Below are 11229 nucleotides of genomic sequence, written 5' to 3' on the forward strand. Positions count from 1 at the left end.
TTGTGCGAATCGAGATCAGAACAAATTCCCAACGGAGTGTACTTCAAGTATCAAAGAAACCGCTGTTTATTCTTCCAACGAGGAGATGAAATGCTCAGCGGTAGAAATTTGGTCCGGCTCGAAGAAAAGAAAAAGTTACGTGTAAAAAGTGAACTGTTGAGAACCACTCACCCACGAAAACCACGGTGTCTTCAATTCTCAGCCATGGGTACGGATTCACTTTGGATAAAGTCTTGGCCACACCAATTAAAGTAAAGGTAGCGATAACTGGATCGTAGCTTCACACAAAGTAGTGGGATTGAAAACTTACGCTGGCTTCCCCGAAGAATTACTGAAGTAATTGTACCTAACTTGTTTATCGAATGAACAAGGTAACGTGAGCTCACCACTTATAGAGGAAATCGTCTTTTACATTAAAATGAACGAAAGTGTATATGAAACTATCCGTCGACTTACTGGATGAAAAAGTTTTTTTCCCTTTTTGCGTGATTCTAAATATGGAATATTTCTGTGACGATAATAATCGTCAGGTAATAAACATATTCCTCCTATGAAAGTGCTACCAGATTATTTTGAATAATGGTGGGATAAATGTTTCCACTCGATAAATCTGAGTTTTTATGAACAGAGATTTTTTTCTTTTTCATTCTAAACGCGGCATTTTTCTGTTTCAAAGTAAGAAAGTTAAAAGTGGTTGAACTCATTTTCAAAGTTCAAGTCATTTAAGTGGAATTTTGAATCCCTCGTAACCTTAAGATCTATTTTAACCTATTTTGTGTTTAATTTAGCCTCTTTTTTTTTCATTTTTATCGGATAGATAGATAGATGGTTTATTTAAATCACATCGCAGCCCGAAGGCTGAATTAAGTAACTTTTACAACTTTTAAAAGGACAAACATAATCTATGATAAATCTTTGTTAAATATAATGGTAAAAATGTTTAAATTTGTAAAATTTTTTCATCCTTGAACTAAAATTTAAGAAATAATCTATGTATTATGAGAAGATGCGTTGAATAGCCGGGACATTGTGAGTATGAAAGTGTTATTTGCCCTATTGGTGTGAACGCGCGGTAAAACAAAGGGACGATTGTATCGAAAATTATAAACATACATTATTTTTCTGTGGCAGTAATCCATGTAGCTTATGGTTGGGGTCGGCTACTATGGCGTCAAACAGTTTAGTGCATAGCTAACTATGGTGTTCGGTTATTGGCGTTATTCCCAAAACTTTGCAGGCTTTGTTGTAGCTCATGCTGGGCAAAATTATCGATAGTGCCCTTTTCTCGTTATGTATGTGCTCGTTCTTAAGGTACTGCGGAAGCGCGTTGTGAAAAACCGGAAGTCCGTAGTCTATCGTAGATCGAACACGCAAAAGATGGAAAAGAACTAGGTCTGAAGGAGGTAGTCGGGCCCGTTTTAGCTGTACAATAAAGTATAGTTTTTTTGTTGGTTTTCTTTACTAACTCGTTGATGTGGGCGTTCCAAGTTAAGTTGTCGCTTAGAGTTATACCTAGTAACTTGGCACTGTTTACCACTTCAATTTCCTTATCATCGATGGACACCGAATCGAAGGCCTCAGGGTTCCGGGAAAACGAGATTCTCAACTCTTTGCATTTATCTGGATTTAGCACTACCCTGTTCTTACGGGACCATTCGATTAATTCGTCGGTTATACCCTGGGCGTTAATGGTATTTCCCTTTTGAATTACCTCAGAGGCGGTTGTGTCGTCAACAAATATCCACATTAGTGGCGATTTGATATCTAAATCGTTGATCATCAAGATAATTAAAAAAAGGGGCCCAGTTTGGTACCCTGTGGTACCCCAGAGGGAACTGGACCCCACTCGGAAAAGCGGCCCTCGGCTAACTTAATGCGTTGAAATCTATCGGAAAGGAAATCTATGATCCAATTTACAACACTGCAGGGTATGTCTAGTTTACATAGCTTATTAATTAAAATTCTGTGATCTATAAAATCGAATGCATTACGATAGTCAAATAACATTGTTCTTACTGTCGCCCCATTTCCGTCCGTCCCAAGGGACCACGCATGGAGCATGCTTATAAGGGTCATGGTGGTTGATGACTTTGGGATCGCCCCGTACTGGTTTCCACGAATCACGTCCAGAACAGCTGGATGACTAGCCTTGATCACTTAGTGGTTAGGACATTGCGTTGTGGCCGCAGTAACCCAGGTTCGAATCCTCGTCTCGGTAATTCTTTGCATTCCTCCTTGTTGTTTTGCAACAGATTTGTTTTATTTTATTTATTTTTTGAATAACTGGCATTTTAAGACAATAGTTTACGTTCAAAGTAACAAGTAAGAGAAGCTCTCCAAGTGATGAGGATGAGGATCAGAGAGGCCCCCCCCAAAACAAAATAACTTGTGTTAAATGTTAACCATGGCTTCCCCTCAACCCAGTCAGCATTCTCTACTCAGAAATGAATCATGGTGAAACTAACCTTGCCACGCGAGATTAGTCTCTCTCTTGCCAGAATGTGCTGAATTCACTCTGCGCCAATACGTCTTTATTCAAATAATTATCACTGTGAAAGGGTTTACACACTTTATTATGAGGAGGAACAGCTCAAGTTTTATATGTTCCTCCTTCCGCGCGTGAATTGCTCTTCGCGTGCGCCTCGCACTTCTATCAGCTCGACTGAAGCGCATAAAATTACGCTTAATCTACAGGCTAATCAGGAGCTTATGAGCTTTTACGCCGTGATATTCGAAGGATATTACGAAGATTGGATATGGCTTCACTGCAGATTCCTTCTTCGTTTTCACAGCCTAAACTAACTATATACAAATAAGACGTCAAAGACTGGAATTAAAAAAAAGTTATATTTTAGACAGATCTTACCAAACAATACGATAAGTTTGAATCCATTGCTCTATTACCTTGTTTGAGTTTGTAAACTAATTTTCTACTAATCTATAACGGCTTTGTAGCTTAAATGTAAATCGTATGCCTTGTCAGTGCACCAAGATGTACCCCATGGCTCTGATTTGCTTGTTTCCGTTATCAGGCTTGTGTGTTGCTACATTTCCGCACGAATTATCTCCTCCTGTACCAAACCCGATTCTAGAATCGCAAGTGAAGCAGTCATTTTCCTGGTTAGCAATGACGCCGATTCTTGCTTCTGAGGGACCACCTTTAACATTGAACCCTTCCTTGTTGCAGTTTTGCTGCAAGGAGGCTTGCGAACCGACAACCTTCTTCCACGTGTCTCTACCCAGTGAAGTGGCGCGGTATTTCCCGTCAGCGATCAATGAATACAAAGATTCGGCTGTCTTGTTGATGAAGATGAACCTGAGTTGTTGGCCAATCTTCATACCGAGGCAGATCTTGGAGAAGGGTGTTTTCCAGTAAGTTGGTAGCTTTGTTTCTTGTAAGTCGAAGCCATTCTTGCCAGCAGCATCTTGATAGGTCTCTTTGTCGTTCCAGAAATGGGAATGGTAACGGAAGGTACGCTGAAATTGATATCAAAGGATTTTTTCAATTTAATGTCCCTTATAGCCTGTTTTAGGCTCAGGGTCATTTTAAAAATACGCGTGAGCGACTCTTGGTGGCTCGTCTAGTAAAGACAACTTTTGGCGGAGAACCGCAGCCAATTTTTGCCCCCATCCTTTTCAGCTTGCCTATGCTGACCTTTATCCTCAATAAATTTGCAGATTAATTTCTACCTCATTGAAAACAAAATACTTCTGTTTTAGGTTCAAGGTAAAAAAATACGCTTGAGCGATGACTAAGGAAACAGTAGCCATATTTCGCCCATCTACTTTTGCTCTGTATATCCAATGAATTTCTCAGCAACTGATTTTTTACCGTACTGCCATTAATCTTCATGATCGGTGTCCATCCCCCATTTCCGCATCCAAAGTCTCCCATATGACAGAAAACAGAAACTGGCTTCGAGTCTAAGTGCAGGGTAACCTCGCCACTCTTTTTCGACCTACAAAATAAAGAATCTTCTTAAAAGGAGAGATTCGTTTGAAACTTGATGAATGCCATGGCTTTCATATATTTAGTAAATGACTCAAAGTACTTTTCGATTGAGCGATTTCTTTCAAGAGCGAAGCTAATGTGGATGTTTATCATCAAGGTTGCTACTTAGCGCAATATTATTTTCAAAATTACTATTATTATAAGTACTGCTATTTTCATATTCTCTAATAAAATTCCGCTCCAGCTTTGTTCTTGTTAGTGATTGATTGACTTACACATTCCGCTCGAAAATTTCCTTACACGTCGAAGCTGAAAAAAGGAAAAGGCATATCAACAGAATAAACCCTTTAACAAAAAAAGAGACGGGAGGGAGTTTTGAAATGCTCTCAAAGGGGAAATTTACATGTGGAATAGGAAATACACAACGTTCTTGGTCACTCGTGTTCTCGTAGCTTGCATAGTTAGCATTGTGTAATGCGCTAGACGAGAATAAAAGCAGCGGAGCCGCGAATTTAAGAAGCATCCCAAACCCCTCGCGGCCTCGCCGTTTTTAGTCAAGCCGCTCAACGCTTCAAATACACGCTATAAGACTGATATCTACGCAAGCAAGCTTTTTCACGTCTATCAAGAAGTTATTTTGTTTTTTAGTTTGAATTCTCAGTCGTTTCTAACAAGGCATTTATCGAGGTTTTTATAGATTTACTATATATCTATATCTCATTATACATAATTATTATAAACGAACTTCTCATTGCAGTAGTCTAAACAGAGAAAAAAGGCTTTAAAAATACAGCAAGAGAACTTTTACCCGAACGGCAGATATTTCCATCTCCATAGTATCCTTGTTTGCACGCACAGTTGTACGATCCCATAGTATTGTTGCACACAGCATCAGCACTGCAGTTCGTTTTTCCTGTAGCACACTCGTCGATATCTGAAAAGACTCTCCTTTAATTAAAACGCCATCACTACAATTAATTTTAAAACTAATTCTGATTTAAAAATAAAGTGTAAACAACAAATGGAGACCCACATTGGATCTGATGTCTTGAGAGTCTTGAAATTTTCCTGCGGCTCTCTTGGCCATGCAGGAGTATCATCAACCCATTTTGGAACTGATTATTGAGCGCGATTATAATATAACGGGACTGAACTTTTACAGGTACTCTCAGAAGTTGCGCACAACACTCTGGCGATTCCCCTCCTATTAAAATTCACCATTTTTGTAAAGTATACTACTTTTAAAAATACAAAGTAGTCCGCGGCTTTGCTTGATGATACCAACAAGAAACAACATATATTTATATTTATCAGTATCCAGTTAATTAAACATTAGACTCTGAAACCAGGCTCTGTTTTACCTAACTTTTACAGGCACCCTTAGAAGTTGTGTAAAAATCCGAGCTTACGGGTGGTTTGACAAGACAACGATTACCTTCCTTACACCTTGGACCTTTGAATCCAGTTGTGCACAAACAGCGATATCCTTTGTCAGTAAAACCGGTTTGACATGTAGCATTGTTACCGCAAGGGTTATCATCACAAGCGCTCTGCAGCCAAAAGAACAAATAGTAAAAATCTTAATATCATACGCTGAAATATTAATAAAATGAAAAACGAGCCGCATTTAAACCAACAACAATGATAACTCTACAGATAAAAATATTGGCCACGATATTAGAATTAAAGCAACAATTGCAACGGTTATCACCGTGAAACTAGTTTTTTTTCTTTCCCTTGAAATGAGTATTTGCTAATAATGCAACACCTACCTCAGCTGCATAATAAAAATGATTGTCTTCCTTCTTCAGGTCGTGTTCGTGTCTTCCGTGAGTCACATTGTTCAATTCACATTTGTACCCTCCATGTTCACTCACTCGTTTATCAAGATTAATGCTGACACAGTCAGGTTCCATATAACACATGTTCTCACAAAAATTCATTGTCAGAACTTCAACGATGCGAATGACGTGGTTTATAAGACGTCTGCCATCAAATGCTTTTTCAGGCGTAAACTCCAACTTTCGGCATTGGTCTATGTCACAGAAGTCTTTGAAATTTATAAAGATTTTGAAAAACGTAAAACACCGGTAAAAGAGATGGCCCTAAGGGACTTCAAGACGATAACAACAATAACAATAGTAATTATGATAATGGTTAGGTTTAGTAATGATGTTAAGCATTTATGAATATTTTCTGCGTCGGAATATATTTAGGCATCCTAAATTTTTCAATTCATCCATCCATTTGCTTTCCTTTATGTCTTCCATTTTTATTTCTAGATTAATGCCTTTCTAGAATAAGTTACAAACAATTATCCATACTGCCATCTACAGGATACTTGCAGATAGTAATTAATTTCCACAAAAATGCATATATTTGAGTGAGAAAAATTCCTCAAAAATAAAAAGAAGAAAATTTTCTCAGTAGAGACGAAGTTCGTAGGTTTTGATTAGTCAAGTGGACTGAAACGTTGAAGAAATCCATGAATGAACCAGATCAATGAACTTTTGCAAAGAGCCTGTCAGTGCAGAAGATCTTAAATGCAAAAATTCTTCTTCCCAATAAATTACATCTCAAAAGCTTCATATCTAGCGGGAATCGCAAAACTGTCGATATTCCCAGACACTGGGAGTTATTTGCTGCAAAAAAAGTTAACCACAACTGACGCGAAAATCTAACTTTACCAGCGCGATAAACACAAAAACTACTCCAGCCGACACAAATAAGTAGAGCGGCATAACAAAAGAAGACTTAGAAGACAACAGAATCTACGATCGCGAGTGTAAACGTTTTAAAACTTAACCCTAAGCAAAAAATGAATTAATGAATAAAGAGGTGATAGAGAGGTAGAAAATACTCCATTATATCAGCTTGGATGACGAGCTCGATGACTGAAGAGAAATTATTGAGAAAAAAAACAACAATAATAAAACAAAAAGGAGAAATGAAAACCATTCGCAATCAAATTCACATAAAGGCACTCACACAAACTTTCTGCCAAAGTATCTTTCCATCACTAATAATTTACTCGGTTAAGAGGTTTAAGGAAGTGTTAAGCTAGCTTTAAACAGTTTCCTATTGTGGAAATAAATAACCAAACCTCCTTTAAATATACAACATGCAAATGTTAAACGGTAACTGTGATCATGAAGGACTGATGGCCCTTCTCTATTGCCGCTCATAAATGAGTAATGGTGAGGCTAACCTTGTGATGAGACATAAGCAAGTATCATGAAGCACAAAAGTAACAGAACAAAGATATAAATCGACTTCTTCATCGCGCGGATCGCCAAGTTTCTGCGACCGACTTCCAGAATTGTGTCCAGATTAATACGAAATATCTTAAAACGATTTTTTTTGTTATGATGAAAGCTTTCTTTGAACCAATGGAACTTGGGTATTTCCTTATTGTGCTTGGTTTTAATTTGATATCTTTAGCCCTTGTTCCACCTCGAAAACAATTAATCGGATAAAAATAAATTAACTTTCACGAAGCCTCTCGATGAGTCACTTAATAATCAATCGTACGGACGTAAAAGTGGTGAAAGTCTAAAGATCGGTTTCCATATTCTTAGCAAGAAACTAGGCAGAAAATATAAATGCTTCTAATGCTTTACTTGGCTTTCATTGGAAGAAATAGGAGTGAGCAATTTTTCCCCTATCGGGCCAAAAAATCGTCTTCCTCCCTGAAATATATTGCTGAAAACTAGAGTACCTGGCGCATTTAACGACAAATCGTTAAGAATATTTCAGAAACTTGTATTATCATTATGCAGATCTACATCACACGTCAAACTGGTATGACGAAAAATACGATAATATGAGGCTAGCGTTGATCATGATCATCAAGTTAAGTTTATCCATCTAAATATTTTGCTTAATTTATTTTGTTTATTTTGAACAGTTTATCCGTCTGAATGTTTAAGTATTCTAAATTTTTCAATTCATCCATCTAAATTTTTCAATTCATCCATCTGTCGTTATTCGGGCTATTTAAAAACCACTTTAGGCACCTGCCTACCACTTTTATTTCTCGGTCGCAATTATCTGTGTTCCCACCTGCTAGAAACTTCTAGATCGCAATTAATTTCCACACAATTTGTAAGTATTTAAGTAAAAAATTAACATTCCAAAATTCTCCCAAATTAAAGAGAAGTAAATTTTCTCAGTTAAAACGCAAGTTCTTAGTTTTCATAAATTAAGTGGACTGAATCGTTGAAAAAATCAACGAACAAATAACCTTTGTAAAGAGTCTATACCGCAGGAGAGCTTCATTGTACAGCATTCCGTTATTCAGCCGATTAAATTACTACACAAAGCTACATATTTACCTTTGAGAAAAAGGTGAGCAAAAATCTGACCTAGAAGCACAATAATGCAGCAGACACAAACAAGAAGAGCGGCATTAAAAAAAATTGATAAATAGATAAATAAACTTATTTAGACGACAATACATACACACATCCCCCCCCCCCCAAAAAAAAAAATATATATATATATATGATGAACGAGGCGGATTGATAAGTAGAAAATATTTCAACTGATAAACTTGAATGACAAGCTCGATAACAAAGAACCAGTCTGAAAAAAAAAAAAAAAAAAGAAGAAAATATTTCGCTATTAGCTGCGAAAGAAATACACAAGAACTTGTTCGTGTAAATCATCTGCCCACTCATCATCTATTCACCCATGGTATATTGGTTAAACAGTTTTATAATAAAGCTCGGATATAACGCGCGCTGTCATTGTTTGAAAGAGCGTGCTCTATGAGAGTATAGAGCATAGAGCTGACTTAAAGCTGTCACGCCATCTGCCAATTCGTAATATGGCGGACCAATTCCCTAATTATTCACTCGGGTTTCGACCTAGAAAACGAAAGAGAAAACGAGCTGTTAGCGTCGATAGATTTAGAGGATATTATCAATAATAGTAGGACCTACCCGTTATGTGAAAGTGAGGTTTCCAACGAGGTTAGTTATGAAAACAGTGAGCGACGCGACAACATTAAGAAACAAAGATTTAAAAACATGTCAAGTGATTATTATATTTTAAAAATATAATAAATACAATATGAGTAAAAGGTGTGCGCTATTTGCTACAATTTTTCGCAAAAACGATTGAAATAAGTGAATGAATTTGCTGGCGCACACACGTTTACAACCAACAACAACATATTTTTCTCAAAAACGTACACTAAAACACAAATAAAAATAATTTTTAATAACTCATGCCAGTTTATGCCGTTTTCTTTTAATAGCTTGGTGTACTGAAAGAAGACTTTCCAAGAACCTCCACGAAATGAGCAAGAAAGAGTTTGACAAAAACCTCCGCTACTTTTACGCAGAAGCAAGAACAAGAGATGGTGCATTATATTCAAGATCGTCCCTCCTTGGATTGCGAAATGCGATCGAAAGATATCTCAACAACCCACCATTTAATAGAGGAATTTCAATCACCAAAGGGACCGAATTCCAATCATCAAACAAACTCCTGCAGAGTATGATAAAGTTAAACAAACGCGAGAACAATGAAAACACAAAACACAAACCTCCCATCCCAGCAGCAGACCTTCAAAAGTTGAAGTCGTCAAATACAATCCGGGGAGACAGTCCTTGGGGTCTTCTACAAAATGTCTGGCTTAACATCAGCTTGTACTGGTGTCGTCGAGGACGCGAAGGTCAACGACAATTGACGAAGCAAAGCTTCCAGTTCTTGTTTGACGATAATGGACGGGAATACGCTTCAATGACCCATGACGAGGCTACTAAGAACCATCCAGGAGGGATTGAAGACATCTCCAGTGTAGAAAAGGAGGCCAGGATGTATTCAGCATCGGAGGATCCACTTTTTGATGGCCTTAACTGCCTCAAGAACTATATCCAGAAGTTAAATCCTAACTGCGAAGCATTCTTTCAGTACCCAAAACGAGCCGTGAAACCTGAAGATGACGTTTGGTACAAAAAAAAAACCGCTGGGGGTCAACAAACTTGACGGAATGATGAAAGAAATTTCCAAACTGGCGTCTCTTTGAAGAATATACACAAATCATAGTGTCAGAGCGACTGCAATCACGCTGTGGTCCGACGCGCAAGTTCCATCGCGGCACATAATGGCGATCTCTGGTCATCGCAGTGAGGCAAGCCTCAAGAGTTACAACACTCGCCCATCGAATGAACAGCTAAGGGCTTGTTCAGATATCCTCTCTGGTGCAATGAGTGGTGGACCACGGCAGCCCAATTCCCCTAATGCAGTCACCAGTTCAGGAAATCATCTCGCTGCTGTAAATTCGACCGTTGTTCATTCACAGAACAACACAGCGCAGCAGTTTGTCAAGTATCAGCCACAAGCTTTAAGCAGTTTGTTTTCAAATTGTCGAGTTAATAACATCCAGGTTTTCATGGGCCACGATTCGGCCGGATTTCATCGATCATGTTACTAAAGATGCTGATTTTGGACGTGGAAATTACATTCAGTTCGCATTCGAATTCACTGTAAGAGTAGCTCGTTTCGCTTTGAGATTCTACGTGATCGCTTTTGATTTTCAACCAATCAGATTAGTTTTACCATTCTAACAAAGATTCTGATTGGCTTATTGTAGCGTGCTCTATGAGAGTATAGAGCATGCTGACGACATTGTTGTTCGCTTTGGAAATAAAGTTTGTTTTGAAAATTGAAAGTAATGCTTGGGTAATTTAACGGATTCTTTATTATAAAACAAATAGAGAAGCCTTGACTGTGCTCTGTTCTGTTATAAAGCACTTAGGAAGCGGCTAGAGTACTCAAGAAGTGGGAAGGAACACTCGACTACGTCTCGTGTTTCTCCCTACACTTCTTTCGTGCTCTAGCCGCTTCCTGCGTGCTTTATAATAGAACAGAGCACAGTCAAGGCTTCTCTATTTGTTAATTAAAAAGTTGAAAAAAAGAGTTAAGCTATCGTTAACGAATTGCCATTTTAGTGATAAACAACAAAACCTCTTTATTCATCATTTGGAGGCTTATTTGGACCCAACGTAATGACCAGCTCCCGGTTGTTTTATTTTTTTCCAAATCAGGGCTGAAATACCCAAAGCCACTCCAATCTTTGCTTTCCGTGAATCAAATAAACATTTAAACGGTAAAATTCTTCAGTCCATTTGAATAACTTTCGATTCTAATTCGTTACATTAACTAATTTTGGTTCCAACGTGTAGAACCTGCGAAAGAGGTCATATGATAAAGAGAAAAGTTTGCACAATCACGTCACGCAATACATCAAGCTGGGTTTGTCCAGTTAA

The 11229-nt window shown here is 37.9% G+C and overlaps 1 protein-coding gene and 2 pseudogenes across 1 annotated transcript; 1 reads left to right on the plus strand and 2 right to left on the minus strand.

The window, feature by feature from the left end:
* Positions 1-587: 587 nt before the first annotated feature.
* LOC149042361 (uncharacterized) lies at positions 588-1782 on the minus strand (annotated as a pseudogene).
* A 731-nt stretch (positions 1783-2513) lies between these two features.
* LOC149042362 (uncharacterized) lies at positions 2514-9148 on the minus strand. The gene is made up of 7 exons (XM_089212934.1): positions 7161-9148; positions 5725-6002; positions 5388-5502; positions 4761-4886; positions 4228-4261; positions 3833-3959; positions 2514-3477 (listed from the first exon to the last, which is right to left on the minus strand). Exons 1-7 carry the CDS (start codon positions 7231-7233, stop codon positions 2980-2982), a joined length of 1251 nt encoding a protein of 416 aa, XP_089069060.1. The 5' UTR covers positions 7234-9148; the 3' UTR covers positions 2514-2979.
* LOC149042363 (uncharacterized) lies at positions 8983-10394 on the plus strand (annotated as a pseudogene).
* The last annotated feature ends 835 nt before the right edge of the window (positions 10395-11229 follow it).

Source organism: Pocillopora damicornis, chromosome 7, assembly GCF_964200805.1.
Source record: "Pocillopora damicornis chromosome 7, jaPocDami1.2, whole genome shotgun sequence".
In the NCBI taxonomy this organism is placed as follows: domain Eukaryota; kingdom Metazoa; phylum Cnidaria; class Anthozoa; order Scleractinia; family Pocilloporidae; genus Pocillopora; species Pocillopora damicornis.

What these genes read in the sequence shown, in the direction of transcription:
- LOC149042362 (XM_089212934.1), bottom strand. Translation starts at nt 7,233, where the DNA reads ATGAAGAAGTCGATTTATATCTTTGTTCTGTTACTTTTGTGCTTCATG. An exon ending in TGCTTATGTCTCATCACAAG is followed by an intron (nt 6,003 to 7,160) that starts GTTAGCCTCACC and finishes TAAATTTCAAAG; the next exon opens with ACTTCTGTGACATAGACCAA. An exon ending in TGGAAATATCTGCCGTTCGG is followed by an intron (nt 4,262 to 4,760) that starts GTAAAAGTTCTC and finishes TCCTTTTTTCAG; the next exon opens with CTTCGACGTGTAAGGAAATT.